The 26,927-nt window shown below is 39.9% G+C and overlaps 2 protein-coding genes across 2 annotated transcripts; one reads left to right on the top strand and one right to left on the bottom strand.

Moving 5' to 3' along the window:
- Nucleotides 1-4,605: 4,605 nt before the first annotated feature.
- LOC107771142 (putative xyloglucan endotransglucosylase/hydrolase protein 33) lies at nt 4,606-6,524 on the top strand. Its single transcript, XM_016590470.2, has 4 exons — nt 4,606-5,262; nt 5,353-5,453; nt 5,542-5,750; nt 5,837-6,524. Exons 1-4 carry the CDS (start codon nt 5,028-5,030, stop codon nt 6,240-6,242), a joined length of 951 nt encoding a protein of 316 aa, XP_016445956.2. The 5' UTR covers nt 4,606-5,027; the 3' UTR covers nt 6,243-6,524.
- A 1,726-nt stretch (nt 6,525-8,250) lies between these two features.
- Nucleotides 8,251-8,913, bottom strand: LOC107771141 (small ribosomal subunit protein uS9-like). The gene has a single exon (XM_016590469.2). It carries the CDS (start codon nt 8,834-8,836, stop codon nt 8,384-8,386), a length of 453 nt encoding a protein of 150 aa, XP_016445955.1. The 5' UTR covers nt 8,837-8,913; the 3' UTR covers nt 8,251-8,383.
- Between the last annotated feature and the right edge of the window lie 18,014 nt (nt 8,914-26,927).

Below are 26,927 nucleotides of genomic sequence, written 5' to 3'. Positions count from 1 at the left end.
AATAAGGCTGAGTCATCACTCGTAGTGGAAGTCAAGGAGAAATAATATAATGATCCGTTATTGGTGCAGTTGAAAGAGGGGATTCATAAACATAAAACCATGGATTTTTCTCTTGGCAAGAATGATGGTACGCTAAGGTACCAGGACGATTGTGTGTTCCGAATATAGATGGTCTCCGGGAGAGAATCATGACCGAGGCTCACAGCTCCAAGTATTTCGTGCACCCAGGCTCTACAAATATGTATCATGACCTCAAGGAGGTCTACTGGTGGAATAACATGAAGAGGGATGTAGCGGACTTTGTGGCAAGATGTCTAAACTGTTATCAAGTTAAGGCCGAGAACCAAACGCCCGGCGGGTTGGCGCAGAATATAGAGATTCCAATGTGGAAGTGGGAGATGATCAATATGGACTTTGTGGTAAGTCTACCTCACACATCTCATAAGTTTTACTTGATTTGGGTTATTGTGGATCGACTCATGAAATTAGCACACTTCTTACTTGTCAAGGCTACAAACATAGCAAAACATTATGCTCAGTTGTATATCAAGGAAATAGCAAGTTGCACGACACTTCTATTTCTATTATCTCATATCAAAGGGCGCATTTCGCCACTAATGTCTGGTAGAAATTTCAGCAAGGGTTGGGTACTCACATAAATCTTAGTACAACGTTTCATCCACGGACCAACGGGCAGGCACGGCAAACTATTCAGATGCTTAAAGATATGTTACGCGCTTATGTTCTTGACTTCAAGGGTAGTGGGATGATCACTTGCCCTTGATAGAATTTGCTTATAACAACATCTACCACGTCAGCATCCAAATGGCGTCCTTTGAAGCTTTATATGGTAGGAGATGTAGATCTCTCATTGGTTGGTTCAAGGTTAGGGAAGCAGAATTCATAAGGTCGAACCTCGTGCATCAGGCTATGGAGAAGGTTAAGATCATTAAAGGAACGGCTGAAAACTGCTAAGAGTTGCCAGAAGTCCTATTCGGATGTGCGTCGCAGAGATTTGGAGTTCAAAGAGGATGATTGGATATTCTTGAAGGTTTCTCCCATGAAGGGTATAATGCAATTTGTGAAGAAAGGGAAATTGAGTGCAATGTATATCGGGTCATACAGAATCTTGAGAAGGTTAGCCAAGTGGCCTATAAGCTGCAGTTACCTTCGGAGATGTCTTTAGTGCACCCAATGTTTCATGTGTCCATGTTGAAGAATGTAGTTGGAGACTCGTCGCTCATTGTTCTAGTAAAGACTATTGAAGTTAATGAAGAATTGACCTATGAAGAGATTCCAATTGCAATTCTTGATAGACAAGTTCGAAAGTTGAGGAATAAAGAGATTGCCTCCATGAAAGTGCTATGGCGAAACCAACAAATTGAAGAGGTCACCTGGGAGGCCGAGGAAGAGGTGAAGAAGAAATACCCTCACTTGTTTGTGTAACCATATTGTTGTGTTTTAAAAGAAAATTAGGAGTTTTATTTCTAAGAATTATGCTTCACTTGTATAGTTTACTCTAACAACCCTTTTTGATAATATAATGCCTATGATGTTATGGTTGGAGTTGTTTTCATGTAATGATACGTCGATGTGTTATGAATATGTTATTAGGATTGGTTTCTGGAGCTTTCTGTTGGATAGGCCCAAATACAGGGGAGACTCTGCTGAATTTTTTGAAAATTTGGGGAGTCAGTCAAATTTGGAACATCTGGCGTGTATCTATGGCAGACTTTGACCCTCATTCGAGGACGAATGATCGTAAACGGGGGAGGATGTAATGCCCCGTGAAATTTGGCCAAGGATTTGAGGTTTTATGGTGACGAGGTAGGCTAATGTATTTGGAAGGTCGTAGCTTGGACTTAGTGGAAGGACGAAGGGAGATGGCTCTAGTTCGAATGATTGTGCAAAAACAAATGATCGAGAAGTATTATGATAAGAAAGTCAATGTTCAGCGTTTCAAAATAGGTGACTATGTGTTTCGAAGCATATGTGTGGCATCTCAAGAACCGAATGTGGGAAAGATCGAGCCAAATTGGGAAAGACCCTACAGGATCAGTGAGCATCACTTCGTGTTCACGAAGAATAGAACTAGAAACCAGCACCATCAGAACATCCAAACTTGGCCTAAAACTATCCCGAAACACACCCGAGGCCCTAGGACCCTACCAATCATACCAACAAGTTTCAATACCTTATCCAAAGTTATCCAAAGGCTCTAACGCCATGAATAACATCAAAATTATGAATCAACGATCGAAATCCTTCTTTTAACTTTCAAACATTCAAACTTTGACGAACACGTCCGAATCACACTTAAACATTCCATAATGACATCAAATTTTACATACAAGTCACAAATCACAATACGAATCTATTTCAAGGCTCAAAATCCCAAACGGACATCGATAACACCAGAGTCAACATCGAGTCAAACTTAGGAAATTCTAAAACATTCAAAATGCAAACATTACTCATTAAATGCTGGAACGCTCTCGGTCTACTCGAAACTCGATCTGAACATACGCTCAAGTCCAAAAATATTATACAAATATATTGGAACCTTTAAATCCCGATTTCGGGGTCGTTTACTCAAAATTCATACCTTGGTCAACTCTTCCAACTTAAAGCTTCCGAATTGAGAATTATTCTTCCATATCAACTCCGAACTCCTCAAAAATCGAAACTAACCACACGCGGAAATCATAATATACTCAAGGGTTCAAACCGCTAAACGACACGCTAGAGCTCAAAATGACTAGTTGAATCGTTACATAAACCCTTTTCGGTTTTAGCTGATATCACTTCTCGAATCTTCCTACAATATCATTATTCTTTAGAGTACCCAACAATTCTTAATATATGCCAATCAAGTAATGATTTGAAAAGTTATATACACTAATAGCTTTTGTAAAGCATTTTTAAGTCATTAGGTCTTATTATTTAAGCCCTAGCTAGAAGGTTCTAGCGGTTAGCCTCGGTGGGTAGCGGAAGGGGTATAGGTAGGCCCAAAAAGTCTTGGGGATAGGTTATTAGGCGGGACATGGCGCAACTGGAGCTGACTGAGGACATGGCCCTAGACAGGAGGTGTTGAGGTCAAAGATTAAGAAGGTTCGTAGGTAGTCGAGTATTTCTCTTTATCTTACTCAGTTCGCTAGTATTAGTGTTAGTATGATATTTTTTATCCATAGATGACTATTAATACCTAGAGTTTGACTGCATTCTTGGATACAATATTATTTCATCTTGCTATTCTTCCTAATTATTGCAATCACCTTTTCTTTTTCAGTCGCTCTCTAGCCGAGGGTCTATCGAAAACAATCTCCCTACCCCTCCAGAGGTAGGGGTAAGGCTGTGTACATCTTACCTTCCCCATACCCCACTTGTGGGATATTACTTGGTTTGTTATTGTTGTAGGTCTTACTATTTAACCTGTTATATCAGGCTATTTTCTACTCCTCGTCTCAGTTTATGTGCTACGATCAGATTTCATGAGTCAAACTTTTAAATTTTAATCGTAAATTCAAATATAGAATCTTATAGTTTTTTAATAAAATATACATATTTAGAAACTACATAGAATTAATATAAATCACAATAAATAACAATTAAAAACATTTAAAAGATATATAAAAAATTGGGATCAAAGAAAAACTCGTTTTGACTTTTGAAATTCTAATTGCATCACATAAATAGAGGGAGTATTTATTTTAAGTTGTGAATCTATTAAACATAGTTTCATTACCTTTAAAGATAGTCTGATTGCGTAAGTGTTCTTTACGCTACAAGTACATTGAAGTTAACTTATTCAATAAATGATTTAACAACGGAAATTCAAACAATTATGCATGGCTACTAGTTGCATTTGTCCACCATTACCTAAAATAAAGTGAAATTAATAAAAAGTTGGTTGCAAATTGGAGCACTTGGCGCCGTGATTGTCTCAATTACCTTACCAATCAAACAGCTGTTTGAAATGCAGATAAACATAGTTTACAACTGATTAGGCAATCATGATTTTAGTTGTGACTGCAGTGGTTCCACTAGATTTTTCTGTATATCTTTTGTGTCCTGTAGCCGCCAACTTATATACTACTAGTAGATAGGGGTGTCCTTTAAGAAGATAAAATCGATCTTATCGTATTGAACCGATTATTAAGTTTGTTAAATAAAATTATAAATCTCTATATAAATTTACAATGTATATAACATTATCAGGATAGATTTTTCTTTTATAAAAAGAAACCAAATAAATATCGAACCATGCCGAATAATTTCTACGTGAAAAACATATTTTATATATTTGAGATTAAAAATAACAAAGCTTTAAGCCTTAGGATTATGGAAACGACTACAAGTCAACATATAATTAACACCTGATATCTTTCCCCTCGTATGATTTAGATATCTCTTGTTGGATACTTCATCTTCTACTAGACTCTATTATTCTTGAGTCTTGACTTGACTAATATCTCCGCTCGTATGATTTATAACATATTAAAAAACAAACCGAAAATTAATCGAACAAAAGAGAAACCGAGATTAATATGTTCCAAATTTTATAAAATAGCGTCGAACCGAATTATTAACACCCTTACTCGTAGACTTGCTCTAATAGAAACCCAGAAATCGCCTCCGCTCTATGGGATCAGAGCCAAACTCTAGAAATTCAACAAAAAAATACCTAAAAATTCAACAAAAAAAAGCCAAACCTTTTATGCTTTAAGAATGATTCTTTTCACCGTTCGAGTGAAAAGGACTACTTTTCTTAGCCTGGCCTCCACTTGAACTAATCTTGAACATGATGGATCTTTTCCAGAACATGTTTTTCTCCACTGCACATGAACTTTCAATCACTGTCCACATTTCCCATCCAAGAATCAAATTAAAGTCACCCTATTTAACAGAATTCTTCAAAGATACAGCCAGCTTGCTACAACTTAAAAAAGTTAAGGTTTCCTCTGATAAATAGCCCTGTTTTGCCCCACATTTTCCTTGATTCATATACATAACATAACAAGAAAGAAATGGAATTCTTTCACCAGCACAACACACTCTTATTATCAGAGTTCTTGATTTTCTGCATGATATCTGTGGCTTCATCTCTAGGTCCAATCTATACTCCTCCAGAGGTTGAGCGGTTAACTGATCGTTTCAGTAGATTATCCGTTAATCAGGGATATAATATGTTTTTTGGAGGTGTTAATGTTCGTCTAACGAACAATGGGTCCAGTGCTGATCTTATCTTAGATAAATCTTCAGGTAGACTCCCACATCATAATATGAGAAATGCTTTGCTCAAGTTTAAACTACTGAAGTAATTAACTCCTTGTCTTCTTGGTCCCTCCATAGGTTCAGGACTAGTCTCAAGAGACAAATACTACTATGGTTTCTTCAATGCTGCACTAAAGCTGCCTGCAAATTTTACATCGGGAGTGGTAGTTGCTTTTTATGTAAGTTTCTTGCATATCCCACAGTATTATGAATCATAATTTCTATTTTATTTGAAGCATAATGCAAGAGCTTTTTTCCCATTTTCAGCTTTCTAATCAAAATATTTTCCCACACGACCATGATGAACTAGATTTTGAATTGCTTGGGTATGATAAGAGAAGGGATTGGGTTCTACAAACCAATAATTATGGAAATGGAAGTGTCAGCACAGGGAGGGAAGGGAAGTTCTACCTCTGGTTTGATCCAACACAAGATTTCCATGACTACACTATTCTCTGGAACAATCATCACATTCTGTAAGCCAGTGAAAAAAAAATTGAGTACTTTATGAGTTCCATTTACCTTGGTTCTAAATATAACAATTGTCTGTGAACTTCTGCAGATTTCTGGTGGACAATGTGCCAGTAAGAGAGGTTGTCCATAATACTGCAATCTCTTCTGTTTACCCATCAAAGCCGATGTCCATTTATGTGACAATATGGGATGGATCACAATGGGCAACTCGCAGAGGGAAATACCCAGTAAATTATACTTACGCCCCGTTTGTAACATCAATAAAAGGAGTAGAGTTAGAAGGGTGTGTAAGCGAGCAAAACGGATCAGCAGCTACTGCATGTGCTAGGAGAAGCACATCAAGTTTGGATCCGGTTGATGGAGAAGAATTTGTCAAGCTGTCACAGCAGCAAATGATGGGGTTGGACTGGGCAAGGAGGAAGCATATGTTTTACTCGTATTGCCAAGATACTAGGAGATACAAAGTCCTACCACCAGAGTGCACTGCCACATAACATAGTTCATCTCATTTTTGTCTCTAAGACTGACGTATGAAAACAAGATAGAGGATAATAATATAATGACCTTATATGAGAGAAATCACCTAGTGTTTCTTGCCTCTACTGAGGTTTGAACATAAAATCTCATGGTTCTCCCACTTTATTGACCCCTAGGCCACACTCTCGGATGCCTTAGACAAGAGAATTCTAGATAAGAGTACTCCTGGACCAAATTATTTCTATGATGTTGCTCGCTAATTTGTACAATGAATTGACAATAGTAAACTTTAATATTATTTTCTTCACGTTTGCTGAAAAGTATGGGTCTGTGTTTCCACAACCTTACAATTTTGGGAGGCAAATCATCTCTTTCTTGCCATTATCATTAACAGAGCTTTAGCGTAAAGTGGATGCACCTCATGTGTCCAAATTCTGAGAAAAAAATATGTGAATTTATCACTCAACTTTTGACAATGGTCTAAAATTACCCTTAGGTTTTAGCTCCATTAGGGGTAAAAACAAGACTTTCCTAGTGGCAGAGGTAATATATTAGACCAAAAGTTTTACACATGCCAAAGTCGCTTAAATTTGGATAGTACCGGAAATTTGACCCTTTCCCTTTAAAAAGGGTACCATTCAGTACATACAGGCAAATGCCATGTAATTCACTTACAATAAACTCAAACTGGCGGACTGCAGGAGTAAAATAAGAGAATAGACTACTGAAGTCCATAATCTGTAAGAAACAGATAGCCAGTAAAGGCCGGAAAAAATAACGTAATAAAATTTTCTCCTTTCTAAAGGAGGTCATGTTCGAGATGTATTCTAGGTAAACTATCAAAAGTACATCATGATAAAGGTTTTGGATGTCAGAAGCGCCTTATAATCGTAATACCACCATATACGCAAATAGCTCTTTGCTACATTACAATTCCTAAATATAGAACCACAGATGAACGAAACAATAATAGGACAGCGCACTGTAGGTAGAGAAAGAGAGAACGCTAAATACAAGTTTAATGCAATGATATGCAAGATTGTGCTGAAACAACCTAGATCGGGTAGAATTGTTGAACAAATTTCAAAGTTCGGGGTTCACATTGAGAAGCCATTGAGGAGGAAATTTTGTGGACATTAACCGTTTCACGGTTTTGTAACAGTCTTAACACAAAAAGTGGATTATCAAATTCATCGGGATATATCACTAATAAGAGAGAATGGAATTATCAGCTAAACTTGAATAGGACAGCAAACTGTAGGTAGAGAAGGAGAGGCCGCTAAATGTGAGTGCTTTGGCTATAAAAGAGAGTGGACAAGCAAAATTATGTGATGAAACAACCCCAGATGACAGAACTATTGGATAAAAGTCAAAATGCAACAAGAAGCCACTAAGGAGGAAAATTTGCAGACATTAACGGTTCACAGTTATGTAGCATTACATAAGCTGGATTACCAGCTTCATTTGGATGTTTCAAGACATTTATTCGTAGAAAAAAAAGAGCTTCACTATAACATCTTAAACTTCACATATGAAATGCCACTATTGCTACAACTAACAATTTTCGGTATTAATAAAACAGGGCAACCCTGCCTTATTCCAAAATATGGTGTTCTGATCTAAGAAATACCCATAAGATGCTATGAATAAATTATGTTTTAGCTTCAGAAGTGGAGATGCTATATGCAGAAGAATGGAATCTATTGTTAGTTTTACTGAGATGATACAGGCAAGAAAGATTTACAAAAACCAATTATGAATCAAGAATCTAAAAGCTACAGACAAGAAGATATACACACAAACAAGCTTAACAGAAATCTTAAGGGAACTATTCTACCAACCGTATTTCTCATTAGAGCTACTGACTATCAATATTTTCGACTGTATAGTTATGTTTACAACTTAAAAACATGGCAATTGCACACAAAAATCTGTTCTTACTGATGGTAAGAACAAAGTTAAATGCAAGATCAAATTGCCAAACACATATTCAACATAAAGGAATCTAATTCATGATTCATCTACTTATGCATGAATTTAACACATCAAATTGCATTCATTTAATAAAAAAATTAATCCAAAACATAATTATATTCTAAACCGAAGTATGAAAAAGATCAACATCATCAGCAGTAAAGAAGAAGCATATAAAAGAAATCTAACGGTAAGATTTCTGGAACCTAGCACGAGCACCACGACCACCAAACTTCTTAGGCTCACATCGTCTAGGATCAGCTACAAGCAATGTCCTATCATACCTAACCAAAATATCCTTAATCTCCTTCTTCGACTGCTCATCCCCATACTTCTGGTAAAATGCAACGAGCGCCTTCGCTATCGATTGACGAATAGCATAGATTTGTGAAGTGTGTCCTCCTCCTTTGACGCGGATCCGCATGTCGACTCCGGCGAATCTGTGGCGGCCTAAGAGGAGAATTGGTTCGAAGGCTTTGTAACGGAGGATTTCAGGCTGGACTAACTCGATCGGAACACCGTTGATTTTCATCAGGCCTTTCCCGCGTTTGCAGTGGCTTACTGCTACCGCCGTCTTCTTCCGCCCAAAACATTGAACTGATTCCGCCGCTGCCGCTGCCGCTGCCGCTGCTGCCATGTTCTTATGCTTGCTCTGGCTTCTACTGTATTGGAGAGAAACCCTAAGCGTAAGTCTCGAGGTTTTAAGGGCAGAGAGGGAGAACGTGCAATTAAATTAGGGATTTTTGTTGGGCTTTGAATTTGGGCTACCTTGGGTTTTACTTGTGGGCCGAATCGCATAATCGTGTAAAAATGGCACGCTCGAGCCAGTTTTCGGATTGATCATTCAAAATTAGTCAGCTTTTACCAAGTTAATGAAAAATAGCAACTATTTTGTTGCAACATAGACCGGTCCAGCATAATATATTGGAGTTCGGTGCAACTGTGTATGAACTTCCAGCATATTATGCTGGAGCGGCAGTATAATATACTAGAGACTGGAGCACCGGTGCTCCAAACTCCAGTATATTAGACTTATACTGGAACTCCAGTATATTATGCTGGAGTATTTTTCCATATTTCGAATAGTGCTTTCATTCAGATTTATCTTTACATGAAAAATGGCTAAATTTTGATTACTTTTGAAACTGGGCTATTTTTGAACGACCACTTATAAATCTGACTATTTTTTAATTTCTCACCATAATCGTCATTATTTCTTTTTTCTTTTTTCAGAAAATGAAACTTTAACGATAATAGTTGTTAGATTTAAGTATTTAGCAATTAATTATAAAAACAAAAACCCATTAAAAGAATATAATCAAGGGAATCTATGAATCATCATAAATGTCAATTTCCCATATATACGGCTCAAACATCTAGTTTGCAACCGTTGAGAACTTAAATGTACTGGAAAAATAATGAAAAAATACTAGTTATGTCCATTTATAAATAGCTTATTATAAAGATTGACCAATTCATAAAATATTACTAATATTAGTCAATTAGTTATTTGGAGCAAACAAAGTTAAATTTTTGCTTTCTTTTGAGTAGGTGTTATTAGAATAGATTGGGTACATCTTAAGGAGCTTGAGTCTCAGTTTAGGGATGATTTGGTGTAGTTTTGAGGTAGTTTGAATTGAAAAATTGAAGTAGAAGATGAACATGAAAAAATGGTATGTGTATCACTTGTGTATCAGATATGTATCACATTTGTATCAAATATGTATCATGTGTATATCCACGATAGGATGAAAGAACTGAAGTTTTCCTAATAGTCTTGTAGCCTCTCAAAGATAAGTACAGACGTCTCCGTACCGATCTTCAAGACTCTACTAAACTCGCTTATGACTCGTAGCACCTATGAACCTAGAACTCTAATACAACTTGTCACGATCCCAATTTCCCTCCGTAGGATGTCGTGATTGCACCTAGTCTAAGACTAGGTAAGCCTAACACTTACTAGATTAATAACAAAGTTTAACTAGAAACAATTATTAAGCATGAAATAGAAATTTCTATAATAAGCCAACAATCCTGAGTATAATACAATATCTCAAAATCGGTAGTACAAGTCATAAGCTCTACCGAGTTCACTAGGAATTTTCTAAGTACGATTGTTCCGGAGTTGAAATAAACTGTACACAACAAACTTCAGAAGGTGACTCTGCGACCTGCGAATGTGACCGCATGTATACTTTGAAGTCTCCGTAGCAATACCCGAGTAGCTAGCTAATGATCAACAAACTTCGATGTACCTGGATCTGTACAAAAATATGCAGAAATCGTATCATGAGTACACATAACGGTATTCAGCAAGTATCAAGACTAACCTCGGTGGAGTAGTGACGAGAAACCGTCAAGACACCTACTAGACATAATAACCTATACGGGTATAAACATGAAACTAACAAGGAACAATACCAATATAAAGCTAAGCATGGTAAACGACAATAATACTTGCAACAGAAAACTAGAAGCAATAATTATCAACAAGGAACAAACTGGTAATAATACCGTAGGGTAAGCTGAATACAATTTAAATCCGGTGAAACCAAGTAAGGAGAATAAGTAACAACTCCATAAGAACAACCGCTTTCACACATGATCTATTCAAGAATTTTTCCGAGGTACCACACCTCATAATCACAATTCATGGGTCTCAATTCACAAATCCCAATCACTTGGCATCTTGTTCCCACATTACAATTCACAATCGCACGGACAATTCACGTGCTGCACGGACAACTCACGTGCCAGTACATCAATACATCATATTTGTACGGGCAACTCACGTGCTAAGGGAGTGACAATATCTCATATCCGCACGGACAACTCATGTGTCAATGGTACAACTCTCACACAAAGGGCAAGTAAACGAGGATAAATGTAAATGATCAATAAACATTAGGATTCATCATCTTAAACCGATATGAGTGATTAACTACGTGTATGCTTGTGCAAGTGTTCTATCACAACTCGAGTCAACAAGTGAGAGCAGTGACAATGAATGACACATAGGAAACAACATCGCGAAACTTAAATTGCATAATTCACACAAGGTAGGCACACCACTACACAATTAACATCAATAACAATGCCCCCAGGCCATCACAAATCATCCCCGGATATCGCCCATCTTGTCTCGCGATGTGTGCAATAATAAAGTAAATGCCCGTCTTGTCTCACCGCATGCGCATAGTAATGTTCCCACCTTGTCTCGCTACATGCGCAAACACACAGATATATCCCGCCTTGTCATGCCATGTGTGCAACATCAATAGTAACAATAGCACGGCAGAAACCTCGTGAAAACATCTGATCGAGCACCCCGACAATCCTCTCAACAATATCACGTGTGCCAAAATATAACAACACAATATAATGACTTGCATCACATGTGCCCATATGCCACACCATTTCCTCAAAACAAATTCCAATACCACAACCAAATATAGCCCTCAGTTCAACAACAATAAATACAACAACACCACGAGAGTACGACAAGTAAATCAACACAAGAATTACAAAGCACAAAGAAACGGAAGAACAAGCTTAAATGAAAGATATAGCAAGTAATAATGGTTTCAAACAAGAATAACTCAACAATAAGAGAGATAATGTGTAACAACGATACCCAATAAAAGAAACTTAACAATAGGGATAACATGTAACAATGTTTCCAAATAAGTATAACTCGATGACAAGAGAGATAACATGTAATAATGATTCCAAATAAGGATAAGTCAACAATGGGAGGGATAACAATAACTTCAATTAAGGTTAAGAAAATACGGAAGAGATAACAATAACTTTAATTGAGGTTAAGCAATTATGGAAGAGATAACATGACAATAAAAAAGGCAACAACTTCAATTAAGACATATAAGAGTTTATTTGGCAACAAGTGTCGAACATGAATCAATCAACTTCATATAAGACACGTAAAGGTAAATTTAGCAAATAGAGGATTTAACATGATAAGACAACTTTATTTTTAATAAACATAAGAACCTAAGAGTCTAAGCCGGTCAAATTTTCACATATGAGCTTTGTACACACTCATCAACTCGTGTACGCTCCTTTCACATAGTTCAAGTAGTACAAACCAAAAAATCCCTACGGGGCAATTCTCCCACGTCAAATAATGTTAGAAAAATCAATTCCAATAATTAAAGCTACGATCTTTACACAATTGCTCAAAAGTCAACAAAAGTCAATCCGGGACTCGTCCGATCAAAATGTGGGTCTAATGGTAGATTCAGACTATCCATGACCCCACGAGTTCATATATGCAATTAGTTTCAAAATCTAAGTCCAAATCGACTCTCTAAACTCAAATTCTTATTTTTCAAAAACTTGACAAAGTTTCACAAATTTTCACTTTGATTCTCATAATCTTGATGTTAAAACTCACATATAATCATGTAAAATAGTTGGAAATTGAACAAAATCACTTACTCAATGATTGTAGATGAAGTTCCCTCTTCAAAATTGCCTTCTACCGAGTCTAGAGTTCCAAAATATGAAAATAAGACCAAAAATCCAATCCCTCGGCTTTTTGTCCAATAGCAAGTATCGCAAATGCGGCATGGGGTTCGCAAATGCAAACCTCGCAAATCCAAGAAATCAATCGCAAATGTGAAGAACCTCACATCCCTTCTACAGTCGCAAATGCGACATTTTCTTCGCAATTGCGAAACATTGACACCTCGCAAATACGACCAGGCTGATTGCAAAAGCGAGAAAGCTTACCCAACCCCACCTTCGCAAATACGAACCTAGAAGACTATTGCCAACATCGCAAATGCGATCCAAAACTAGCAAATGCGAGATCAGAGGCATCAATATTACACCAGCAACTTTCCAAACTCTTCCAAACACTCCGCAATGTGTCTGAAACTCGCCTGAGCTCTCGGCGCTCCAAACCAAACATCAACTCAAGTCTAAAAACATAACACAAACTCAATCGTGCGATCAAATCATCAAAATATCATCCGAAACCATGAATCGGACCTCAAAACACATCAATTCAACATGAAATTCAAGAACTTCTAAAAACACAATCGCGAGTCTGATTCCTATCAAATCAACTCGGAATGCGCCAAACTTTGCGGACAAGTTCCAAATGACAAAACGGACTTATTCCAAGTCTCGAAATAGAAATTCAAACATGATAGCTATGAAGTCAACCTACAGTCACACTTTTCAAAATTCTAAGCCTTCAAATTTTTCACTTTCAACAAAACAACACAAATCCACCTACGGACCTCCGAATTCGATTTTGGGCATATGCCCAAGTCCAAAATCAAGATACGAACCTATCGGATTCATCAAAATACCATTCCGAGATCGTTTTCACAAAAGTCAAACCTCGGTCAACATTTTCAACTTAAGCTTCTAAAGTGAGAACCACTCATCCAAATTCATTCCAAAACATCAGAAATTCAAATCCGAGCATGCACGCAAAATCATAATACACAATAGGAAGGTACACAAGACTTCGAACCATCGAACGGAATCCTAAAGCTCAAAACGACCGGTCGGGTCGTTACAATATCAACGTTGTTTTCCTACTCTTAGCAGCTCATAACTTGTGACACCAGTTCTTGGGGTAATTCGTATTAAATTTTTTTTTTATTATTTATTTGATGATCTTCAGTTTAAGTTATATTTGCATTGATTGGTTCGCCTAGTAGGTTAAATCAGATGCTAGTACGACTTGATGGGATTTTGGCTCGTGATACTTTTTATACTCATGTTTTCAAGAAATGGATTTACGATATTGTCTGAATCAGTAAAAATTATTAATTTCATATTGCGCATCCTCTGATTTGTCCTGCTTTTGATTTTCAAAATTTTATTTTAAACTACGTCGCTCTGCCCGCCTCGCCTTAATAGCTCCCCCTGTTTATGAGTTGCCTTACCCAGCCTAGTGCCAGCTCTAAATGCTTCTATTTGCATATAATTTAGAGTTTCGTATTATCTGGTGAACTTTCGACCATGTGGACTAATTCTCTTTATCGGTGTATATGGTTAAAACCGGGCCTACTCGATTTTACTATTTAATTGAGACCAGGGAGTTGCATCAAAGGTCGGCCCCGTAGTGGATCAGACCAAAGCACGAGGATAAGGTATCGAGTTTGAGAATCGAGGTGCCTGTCGAGATCAAGGCCAGTAGCGATTGAGACCAAATAGGGCAGATTCGAGCAAAGCGAAATAACAGAAAAGCGAGATATCCGTGACTGGTCGTAGATCATGGAAAAAATCTCGGAACAGATCAAATCAAAGGCGGTTGTTTAGGCTAGTCATGGGATTTACTTCCGTAATTGGAATTGTACCATAGATAGGATTCCTCTACTATATAAAGACGGTTCTAATCATTTTGTAAGGACCTTACATTGACGCATATCAAAGTAATACAATACTTTCTGTCTAGCTTATATTCTTGTTCATCAGTTTGCTTATTTTTTAACTATTCAGTACTGATCAGTTCGAGGGCACCCAAGCTCGAGGGCTAAATTACATTTCAACACTGGTATGCTTTATCTCGTTGTTAATTTTTCTTATTGATATTCATATTCATCAATTGGTATTAGGTAAAATCACGTGTCCTTAAAACCACATTATAAGTTTAATTATTATCCAATTTTTAAGGTAAATAGTTTGGCGCTTACCATGGGGCTAAGGATAATAGTGATTGTCTGATATTAATTCTTGTAAACACATTGATTTACGCTTTTTCTCATGAGTGTCATTGATTTGAGGAATCAATATGTCAAACTCTCAAGTAGCACCCACTCACACGAATAATGGCCTTGGTCTCCATGGCGAGAATAAAAATGTTGCCGCCCCGGGAAATAGAGTTCCCCCAGTCAACCTTGACGGACCGCCGACCGTAGACCCAGTTGATGTTAGCTCCCGCATTGCCATTAATGGGAATTTGGGCGTCGACCTTGAGAATAGCATCCCCAGGGACACTCGAGCAGCCGATCAAAACATATAGAGTAATGAAGAAGGAGGAATTAGCTGTCGAATGATATTCAAGATGTTGTAGACTCAACAAGCTGCGATAGCACAACTCCAAAATCAGAATTGAGCACCAAGTAGAATTAAGCTCGAAACATCACAAAAAGTTATTCATAGAGCCGAACCTGTATCAAAGAGACGAACGCCAATGAATCGGGGACTGACCCCACCATTATGAAATTGCTCGAGGAGCTCACTAAATGGATTGAATCAGGTGAATAGAAAATCGAGGCTAATAACAAAAAGGTAGAAATATACAACTCCCAGGTTGACCAAATACCGGGGGCACCATCAATTCTAAAGGGTTTGGATTCGAAGAAGTTCGTGCAGAAGACTTTCCCTCCAAGTACGGCTCCGAAGCCCATCCCGAAGAAATTTCATATGCCAGAAATTCCCAAATACAATGGGACCACAGATCCTGATGAGCATGTCACTTCTTATACGTGCGTAATAAAGGGGAATGACTTAGAAGATGATGAGATTAAATCCGTTCAATTGAAAAAATTTGGAGAAACTTTATCGTAAAGGGTGATGATATGGTGCCACAATTTTCCACCCAATTCCATCGGTTCCTTCGCCATTCTTACGGATTCCTTCATAAAGGCACACACCGGAGCAATAAAGGTTGCTACTAGGATGTCAGACCTTTTCAAAGTGAGACAAAAGGACAACGAAATGTTAAGGGAATTCGTATCTCGTTTCCAGATGGAACACATGGACCTACCCCCGGTCATAGATGATTGGGTTGTTCAAGCCTTTACTCAAGGTTTGAACGAACGAAGTTCGATAGCTGATCGCAACTAACTCCACACCACTAATAAGTAGCGATAGAGGGTCGCAATAGTTTTTACCCGATTTTGGATCGGGATCGATATCCATAGAGAGCTAGAATTGGAATTGAGTGTCTATTTAGCCTAGGATTGTGTAGCGTTCCAAATTGCACTTCTCATAATTTTTGGGGTTTTCTTTTATAATTCTACTTTTAACAAACTACAAATTGTAAATTAAGCTAAGAGTTAAATGCTACGGGTTGTTCAAATATTCTAAAAGCACTAGGGTAGTGACATCCACCTAGGTGGTCAATTGACAGGTACTTGAACTGAAATTGGATAGGTTCACGCTTAGGCCTGGTTATGGAAACTCTTTAATCATAGTAAATTTTTCCTTTTCCATAGGAAACTCCAACTTAAACAGGAAGAAAATGGCAAACCAAAACCTACTCCTAACAAGTTGCTGGATCGAAGTAGTACATTATACATCTGCCCGCTAGCAGCGGATGAGGTTCGATTCCCGTTATACGTACTTGAAACTAAGGCTCTATTGGCATGATTGGGGAATATGATATAACCGTTGCACTACTTTACCCACTCTACACCTCTCGGTGGTTCAAGTGATTTTGCCCAATTGACTTTCTCAAGACCAAAGGGTATGCAAATTAGCTCAAGCAACTTAGGGTTCAAGTCGGGTATTACTCTCTCGAGGTTTAACTCTTTAATTGGGACTATCAATTCTCTTCAGTCCATCCCAATTCCTTGTTGGATCAATTTCGGAGACTTAGGCTCTCTTTCTTAATAAGAGCCCAAGTCAACTTAGCACAAACTAGTGTTTGCAACCACTAATTCAGTAATTAAACCATGAAATTGACCCAAATAACAAACACCCATTGCAATCTAACCCTAAATTGCAATACCCATCAATTGCCCACACTAGGGTTGAGCCACAACCCTAGCTAATGGGTCTAGCTACTCATACTTGAAGAGAAAAACAAAGAAATAGATGAATATAAACACATATTAATTAATTGCTAAGTTAAATACAAAGATTCAATGATGACAACTAAGTAAAAATGCCCAAAATGGCTAAGAAGAGTCGTCTCACGAGCGCAGCTACTGTACTACAATATCTGATACCCTAAAAATGAAAAAAGAATCTATTTATACTAAGCTAGAAAATCTGGACAAAAATGCCCCTGCAGGGTTAGTGCGGACCGCACAAAATGGCGTGCGACCGCACTAGGTTCTTGAACTTGAAAACTTGACTCTCTGAACTCAGGCTCCGCGAACCGCACAGAATGGACTGCGGCCGCGGAGGCTTCTAGTGCGGTCCGCACAAACTGGACCGTGGACCGCACAGGCTTGAAAGCTCCAACTTCACCTTCTCTGAACCTTGGCTCTGCGGACTACATAGAATGGTAGTGCGGCCTCATTGCCTTCAGTGCGGATTGTACAAAACCTTATACGGCCGCACTGCCTTAATGCCTGAAATACCAGCTCTCTGAATCTCCCTAGTGCGGACCGCACAAAGTGTAGTGCGGCCACACTAGGCCTGTTTTTCCTAAGTTTGTCTTGTCTTTGGTACTTGTGCAAGTTTCACTCCTTTTGAGCTGATCTTTGACATCTTGTCACTTTGTTGATCAAACCTGCAATCAAGCACAACTTATGAGCCTTTTAAGACTATTTTGTATGAATTTATAATCAAAGCGTAAGCAAGAAGGGGTATAAAATGCGTCAAAATCCCTAGTTTTCAACTCCCCCAAACTTAAGCTTTTGCTTGTCCTCAAGCAAACAAAATAAGACCCACCCTTTAAGGGAAAATACAAGAAATTTTCAGCTGTCCTAAAGCAACCTCAACTAGCATCAATTGGGACTAACAATTGCCCTCAACACACATGAGTCATTAACAACATTTAACCTTTGAAACATCATCGATTAAGTGCGACACAAGAGCGTCAAGAGTTGACTCAACACATCAAAGAACTCTTTCAATTACTTTGGTCATTGTGGAACCCAAACTCACACATCCTCAACTCTCCCTAAATAAACCTCACCTTTAGAATATTGGCACACAAAATGAGGCTAATGAAAATTCACTCATCTCTCTCAAGAAAAAGTCACAAGTCCGGCTCTAGGTACCATATGCTTGCCCCTTATGTGAGTATCCACTAATGTAAGCTTCATTCAACTCAAGATCATATAGGGCTTTTGTGGAGACATTATGAAACTTTTGGTTCAGGATAGGAAATGTTTTGGTCTAAGTGGGTTCCAACTTCCCTTAAGCACTTCTTTTGATTCATTAGGCATCCATTCATTTGACTTTTTGAGTCATTTTCACTTCTTTCTAAGGGGTTAGAGAGACACATTGTCACTCTTTCTTATGCACTTCAAACCTTTTCAACTTTCCACACCTTTCATTCTTTGTTTTTCTTGAATCCCTTTTTATTCTTTTTCACATTGATCATTCTTTTTGTCTTTTTTCTTTTCTTTCTTTTTTATTGCCTTTCCTTTTCTTCATTTTTGTGTCTTTTTACCACTTTGTCGCAATCCTCGTCTCTCCCCCCAAACTTTTACTTTTGCCATGTGCTAAAGGAAAGATTGGGTTCCAAGAAAGGGTATCTTTTAGAACGGGTATAGGCTTGTATTATGGTTCTTGAAAAAAAAAGGTCTAAGGCTCAAAAGGGTTAACTAGGGATCTTATCATTGGTAGGCTATGGAATTGTTCAAACTATCATTTGGATCAAGGAGAGTCTATAATCATGTCTCAAGTCAAAATTCACTTATGATTTCGCCTCAACAAACATTCAGGGCAAGTTCTAGATCAATGGCTCGGGACTTGGACTTGCAATTCAATTACTCACCACACAAGCTAAGGGATTGCTAAAGACATAGAGTCGGAAGCCCACAAAGACCTCGGATACGATTTGAGCACACAATTGTCCCGAAAAACCACTTGATGATTATCGGTCAACACAAGAGTCTTAAGGTCATGACTTTCACTATCCTAAACACAAAAATTTGTTTTTGACCATGATATCAAAGGCAAATGTGCTAGGCCCAAGTGAAGCTTTGCTTGATGTACCTTTAACTACCAATCTACTAAAAGCGAAAAGAAAAAAAATGGACTCAAACCCTTAAGAAGGTTGTCACGCCATCCATCATTGGGAAGAGCCACCCGGTTCACACAACACTCCACCTTTGGAAAGAACCGTGGCATTAAGAAAACCAAAGGCTTATTGCAAACTTTGAAAACAAGAACCTACGAATCACAAATAAGAAGCTAAGAACGAAAAATTTGCGGAAAATAGAATGAGTATATACAAGAGGGGATTTGTCGAATATACAATAGATGGGGATGAATATGTACAATGTAGCATAACTTTATATACAGATCCAAAGTAAAATAAAAATATGATAAATGTAACAAAATATCAAAATTATATATAGACCAAAGATAAAAAGATAAAGAAAGCATAAAAATGTATCAAATATATATAAAATCATCCAAATGAATACTAGGGCCTACCCTCTCAAATGAAATCTGGCATTGTCCCCAATGCCAACTAGTCTAAATAAAGCATAAAAAGGTAAGAGGAAAAAGGATATCGAAGACTCCCTATGGCCCGTCTGTCTGCATAGGCTCAGTTATGGTCCCTGGGTCCTCTGTGTGCTCGGGGACCTTAGACTGGTCCCCTGTGGCCTGATGCGCTGCTACTGGGACCTAGGCCTGGACCTGGATAGGTTCTGTAGGTAGTGCACCCTGTGGCTGACTGGAAGAGGTCTCATGTGGGTCAGCCAGCTGGATGACTACATCATCAGCTCGAGGGATCATCCTCTTCCTCTTGGGAGGCCTCTGTGGTTGCTCCTGCTCTAGATGAACTGCTGGTGCTGGGTCCTGGAGCAATAAATCTAAAGGCAGGTGATCCGCCTTCAGTCTATCTTCATTAGCTCTCAACACCTTCACAGACTCTTTGGAGGCCCGTGTCTTCCTCAGTTTCTTGTGCTCCCGAGCAAGCTCCTTGAGAGTCTTGCTATGTGAATCAACTACCTTTGAGAGCACTGCTTGAGTGTCGAGGATCTTCTTTTGGTTGTCAAGTATCTCCTTGAGTGCATCCTCTATCGATTGTGGAACCTGTGATGGCTGAGGTGACGACTGAGACTCTACCACAGTGGTGAGTGTGGACAACTTGGATGAGGCAATCTACATCCAGTTATTTATGCTAAGAAGCGCCTGGCTCAGTCGGTGAGCAGTAATAGGATGGGCCTGAGAAGATGGAATCCCGTGCCTACTGAGGTGGATGGACCGGTAGGAGTGGCTGTGGATGTGGAAGGACCGGGAGAGATGTCTGTAGAAGTGGAGGTAGGCTCAGCAGGAGCCACTATCACAACTGGCTCTTCAGACTGGCTAGTTGGAGCAGTAGCGGTACCTTTGAAGTTCTTGCTTTTGGGGTTGTCATCCCCCTGCATGCTATACCAGGAAAACGGGGCCCTCGCCTTGACCTTGATGTCATAGGGCCTCTTGTCCACATTCAGGTCCCAGAAGTACATTGTGAGGAAACTAGGGAAATGATAGTTTTGGTCATGCTCCGCGCCCACAACAGTAATGATTCTGGACATAACATTCCCCACGTTGATGGGATACCCTGCCATGATAGAAGCCACTAATACAGCTCAGTGGAGAGGTAAGGTGTTGTCATGAGTGGTAGGGTCTAACCGGCTGCAAACAAAAGTCTCCCATCCCCTTGCTTCAAAGTTCAAGCTCCTTCTCAATATCTTGACTCCAACAGTCAACCGGTCGGGGATGGTACCTGGGATTGCCAGGTACTGTGCTAGCCATGGACGGACCTCCTCGCCCATTTCCATCTTTTCCATGTACAAAGTCTCATCCTCCTCATTGAAGCCCAGGTATTCATTGATCGACTTCCCATCAAACAACACTTTTAAGTTCCGAACCTTGGTCACTTTGGAGCCCTTTTTGATGTGGGCTACATTGCAATAAAATTCCTTGACCAAGTGTTCGTTGGCTTCTACACAGTCATCCATGAAGTACTCCTAGCCCACTCTAGTCCTAAACTGTCTCTGCACGTTGGGGTTGTGGGGTAGTAGGTCTCTATCTATGAAGCTCCTCTCCGGAATCACTTTTCTCACCGGCCACCACTCCCGAAACTTATGGTATGCTACCTCACTTACAAATATATCCTCCCAAGCTTCGGGTTTCCTACTTCTAGCAACGCCTCTCACTTGAGGCACACCCCCTTCTTCTACTTCATCATCTCCCTGAATATCCTCCTCACCTCCTCCTGCACCTTCCCCGAATAATGAAGCTATAGGGGAGGTGGAGTATTCCCCACTACTGGCTACTGAGCCATCAGACGACCCAGAAGAAACATGTGTTGGTACTTGGCCAGTGGGTGATGGTGGAGGAATGTCTCTCAGTCTATGCCACTCCGGCCAGTCAGGGATGTATTTAGGTATAGAATCCGAAGAAATTTCTCGGGAGGGCTCGTACTTACTCCCCGACATGTTACATGTCAGCTGCTTTTATGGCCTTTCTCATATTCTTAATGTTTTGCCTCGCTTGGGCAGTGAGTCGTACCATTTTCTGCTTCCTACCCCGGAGGATACACCTCTGGCGGGTTGTTTTGAGTCTTTTCCTCGTTGTTTAACCATGATTTGCAAGCACAATCATATAAACTTGTTAGTATCATTGTAGTAATTAAGAAGCAATTGAAATTAGTGTTGCAGAATAGGGAAACAGAGTTGCAGAAGTTCATAGAAACTACCCAGTGCAGACCGCACAAAATGGGGTGCGGCCGCATAGGGGCCAGTGCGGACTGCACAAAATGGCCATGCGGTCCGCATAGGGGTCGGTTTCAGAATGCCTACCCTCTGTATCTAGACAGTGCGGACCGCACAAAATGGTAGTGCGGCAGCACAGGGGTCAGTGCGGACCGCACAAAATGTAGTGCGGCCGCACTGGCCAAAGTTTAGCTTCCCAGAAGTTCTTCAGTGTGGTCCGCACAAAATGGCACCGCGGACCGCACTGGGGCACTGCAGACCGCACAAAAATCACCCCGGTCCGCACAGAGTTCCCAAAAGTGGCACTAAGCTAGGGTTCATGAAAGTTTTCTTTGTAAGTCCAATTTTGCACCTAATAAGTGTTTCTAAGTGACCACCCAGTTCATTAAGCTAACTAATTCAACATGAATCCAAATTTAAACTACTCTAACCTAATCAAGTAAGAAAATACGGGAAGTAGAAGAACTAAAAAGCTAAGAAAAATGAAAATTAAATGAAATTAACAAAATTAAACAAGTAAAAGGAAGATTATGGTACGAGATAGTGAGATGAAATAAAGCTAAGCAATTCCAACAATTAATTACGAGCAGAAGAAGTTTTGAACGGTGTTTTTACGGCTCTGAGAGTTAAAATTGTGAAAAGAGTAAAAGGAGACCCTCAAGCCCTATTTATAAAAAGGGGTTGGGGCCAAGTCTCACTAACCAGTGCGGACCGCACAAAATGGACCGCGGTCCGCACTGCACTGATTTATTCAAGCTTGAGAAGGCAACAATCTGTGGTCCGCACAAAATGAACTGCGGTCGCAGAGGTCCACCGCGGACCGCACAAAATGTAGTGTGGCCGCAGTGGCAAACTTCAGAGAGGCTACACTTTACCCTTCACCAATGCGGACCGCACAAAATGTAGTGCGGCCGCACTGGCAACTTCAGAGAATGTGCATTTTTCCACCATGTCTTACACTGCATCAACACACCCCTGCAACATCTCATAACCAGTTAGCCCAAAAATCAATCCTATACTACAAAGAAAATCAAAGGAAATAAGACGAAAAACACATGGGTTGCCTCTCAAGAAGCGTCTGATATAACGTCGCGGCACGACGTAGGTTACCATCACATCATTTGAAATGAAGAAGTGCCACCACGTGGCTGTCATCAATTTTACCAAGATAATGCTTGACCCAGTGCCCATTAACTCTGAAGGCTTCACCATTTTTGTTCTTTAAATCAAGAGCACCAAAAGGGGTCACAAACACAACTTCAAACGGTCCACTCCATTTTGATTTAAGCTTTCCCAGAAACAGACGTAACCGGGAGTTGAACAAGAGAACCAAATCACCTACTTTGAACTCCTTTCCACGAGAATATTTATCATGAAAGAAATTTATCTTATCCTTATATAAGGATGAACTGGAGTAGGCATGGAATCTGAATTCATCAAGTTCATTGAGCTGCTCCACACGAAGATTGGCTGCAATATCCCACTCAAGATTTAGCTTCCTCAAAGCCCACATAGCCTTGTGCTCTAACTCAACCGAGTGATGGCACGCTTTCCCAAACACAAACCGATACAGGTACATACCAATCGGAGTCTTGAAAGCCGTCCTATAAGCCCATAGAGCGTCATCCAACTTCTTCGACCAATCAGTCCTATTTGCATTGACTGTTTTTGACAATATGCTTTTGATTTCCCTGTTGGATACTTCCACTTGACCACTTTCTTGAGGATGATAGGGGGTAGAACTTTGTGATTGACACCGTACTTAGAAAGCAACGTGTCGAAAGTTCTATTGCAAAAGTGAGACCCGCCATCACTAATAACCGCACGAGGAGTACCAAACCTTGTAAAAATGCTTTTCTTGAGAAATGCAACAACACTCCGGGCTTCATTGTTGGGCAAAGCCACGGCTTTAACCCACTTTGAGACATAGTCGACCGCCACAAAAATGTAAGTATAGAGCTAACAAATGGACCTATGAAATCGATGCCCCATACATCAAAGATATCCACTTCAAGAATGGTATTGAGAGGCATCTCATCCCTTCTAGAAATTCCACCAGCTCTTTGGCATTCGTCACACCTCTTCACAAAATCACCCATATCTTTGAACAAGGTTGGCCAATAGAATCCACAACTAAGAACTTTTGAGGCGGTCCTCACCCCACCGTGATGGCCACCATAAGGTGAAGAATGGTAAGCATGTAAGATACTCAATTGTTCTTCCTTCGGGACACATCTACGAATCACACCATTTGTGAAAATCTTGAACAAGTATGGCTCATCCCAATAGAAATCCAAACTATCCCGCTTGAGCTTCTTCCTTTTGGTTAGAAGAGAGCTCACACAAGATTACTCCGGTCACAAGGTAATTGTCAACATCGGCAAACCATGGCATATCATTCATTGACACCGCAAGGAGTTGTTCATCTGGAAATGAATCATTGATATCAAGGCCATCACAAGGCCTCCCCTCTTCCTCCAAATGGGACAAGTGGTCCACCACTTGGTTCTCACTACCTTTCCGGTCCACAATTTCTAGATCAAACTCTTGAAGTAACACCCATCGCATCAATCTTGCCTTGGAGTCTTTCTTTGTCATCAAGTACCTAAGGGCAGCATGATCGGTGTGCACTATGACCTTGGCCCCCATAAGATACGGTCGGAAATTTTTCATTGCAAACACTATGGCCAACAACTCTTTTTCGGTAACCGTGTAGTTACTTTGAGCCTCATTCATGGTCTTGCTTACTTAGTACACCAGATGAAACATCTTGTTAACCTTTTGACCCAAGATAGCCCCAACCGCAACGTCACTTGCGTCACACATGAGCTCGAAAGGCAAGCTCCAATTTGGTGCGGTAATGATTGGGGTAGTGGTCAACTTAAGCTTGAGAAGCTCAAATGCTTGCATACATCCCTCATCGAACACAAACTTTGCATCCTTTTCTAGTAGCTTGCACAAGTGGTTTACCACCTTTGAAAAATCTTTTATAAACCTCCGGTAGAATCCCGAGTGCCCAAGAAAACTCCTTACCCCCTTGACGGAAATGGGGGAGGAAGCCTTGAAATCACCTCTATCTTGGCTTTGTCAACTTCAATCCCACACTTTGAAATCTTGTGGCCCAACACTATGCCTTCCTCCACCATAAAGTGGCATTTTTCCCAATTAAGTACGAGATTTGTGTCTTCACATCGGGCTAGAACTCTATCCAAATTTCCCAAACAATCTTCAAATGAATCTCCAACCACACTGAAATCGTCCATGAAGACCTCCAAAATATCTTCCACCATGTTGGTGAAAATAGCCATCATGCATCGTTGGAATGTCACTGGGGCATTACACAACCCGAACGACATCCGAGAGAAAGCGAAGGTTCCATATAGACAGGTAAAGGTGGTCTTTTCCTGGTCCTCTAGAGCGATTAAGATTTGATTATACCCCGAGTATCCATCCAAAAAGCAATAAAAGGCACGCCCCGAAAGGCGATCAAGCATTTGGTCAAGGAATGGCAATGGGAAGCGATCCTTACGGGTCACCTTGTTCAGCTTCCGGTAGTCCATGCATACCCTCCATCTGGTAACTGTTCGAGTGGGAATAAGTTCATTGTTGTCATTTGTCACCACAGTTATGCCACCCTTTTTTGGTACACATTGCACCGGAGAAGTCCACGAGCTATCGGAAATGGGGTACACAACCCCGACATCCAACTACTTGATAACTTCTTTTTTCACCACCTCTTGCATTGCCTCGTTCAATCTTCTTTGATGCTCCAAGGAAGGTTTTGCATCATCCTCCAAAATAATTTTGTGCATACAGAATGTGGGGCTTATTCCCCGAATGTCAGCCAAAGTCCATCCAATTACGCTTTTTCTCCTTCTAAAGCACCGCCAAAGTGGCCTCAACCTGCATGTTAGTTAGTTAAGAATAAATAATAACCGGTAAAGTAGAATTTGAGCCCAAGAACCCATACCTGAGGTGTGGAGGCAGTAGTTTCAATTCCAACACCGGTGGCTCCTCAATTGATGGTTTTGTTGGTGGAGTTTTTTGGTTTTCAAGATCCAAAGACAATTTTTTAGGCTCATAGGAATAAGAGCCCATCCCATGTAAGGCATTCATGCACTCCACTCTGCTTGCATCATCATTGACATCAAGATTTAATAGCACGACCTCAAGGGGGTGCTCCACGTTGATCATAGCACTAGTGTCATCCACAATCACAGCTGTGACAAGGTCTACAAATGAGCACACCTCGGTGCTATTGGGTTGCTTCATAGATTTACAAACATGAAAGATGGCCTTTTCATCTCCCACTCGAAAAATGAGCTCACCCGCTTCAACATCAACCAATGCCTTACCCGTCGCAAGGAAAGGCCTCCCTAGAATGATAAGGACCTTATAGTCCACTTCACAGTCCAAAATCACAAAGTTGTCCGGCAATATAAATTTATCCACCCGGACAAGCACGTCATCAATAATGCCCAAAGGAATCGATCGATCTGCCATTTGTAACCTCATAGAAGTCGGTCTAGGTTGCCCAATACCCAAAGTTTTGAAACCTGAGTAAGGTATCAGATTGATACTAGCTCCCAAGTCACATAAAGCCTTGGCAAAATCCGCACTCCCAATGGTGCAAGGAATAGTGAAAGCACCAGGATCCTCAAGCTTCGGGGCCATTGAATGCACTATAGCACTAACTTGGTGAGTCATCTTTATAGTTTCACGATCCATAGAACGCTTATTTGTAACCAAGTCTTTCATGAATTTTGCATAGCCCGACATTTGTTCAAGTGCCTCCACCAAAGGCACATTAATAGATAAGCTCTTCATCATATCAATGAACTTTTTAAACTGATTATCATTATTTTGCTTTGCAAGCCTTTGAGGATAAGGTGGAGGTGTCCTTGGCAAAGGTGCCTTAGCTTTAGGCACAACCGGCTCTGGCATGTCAATTATATGTTCCCTAGATGGGTTCACATCATTTGGAGTTTCCACTTCGACTTCTTGAATATCAATCCTCACTTCATTGTTCACATTTTCATCAACCACATCTTCAACTACCAAAGGGACTTCGTCATCTTGCAACTCAACATAATCATCTATGACTTGCTTTTTCTTAGAGGCATTCACATT

Source organism: Nicotiana tabacum, chromosome 16, assembly GCF_000715075.1.
Source record: "Nicotiana tabacum cultivar K326 chromosome 16, ASM71507v2, whole genome shotgun sequence".
NCBI lineage: Eukaryota > Viridiplantae > Streptophyta > Magnoliopsida > Solanales > Solanaceae > Nicotiana > Nicotiana tabacum.
The sequence above is the reverse complement of the archived record's forward strand: the minus strand, read 5'-3'. Positions and strand labels throughout refer to the sequence as shown.

Bases quoted from the DNA above. Each gene is read 5' to 3' on its own strand.
- LOC107771142 (XM_016590470.2), top strand. From the start codon at position 5,028: ATGGAATTCTTTCACCAGCACAACACACTCTTATTATCAGAGTTCTTG. The intron at 5,263-5,352 runs GTAGACTCCCAC...GTCCCTCCATAG, and splicing joins TATCTTAGATAAATCTTCAG to GTTCAGGACTAGTCTCAAGA. The intron at 5,454-5,541 runs GTAAGTTTCTTG...TCCCATTTTCAG, and splicing joins GAGTGGTAGTTGCTTTTTAT to CTTTCTAATCAAAATATTTT.
- LOC107771141 (XM_016590469.2), bottom strand. From the start codon at position 8,836: ATGGCAGCAGCGGCAGCGGCAGCGGCAGCGGCGGAATCAGTTCAATGT.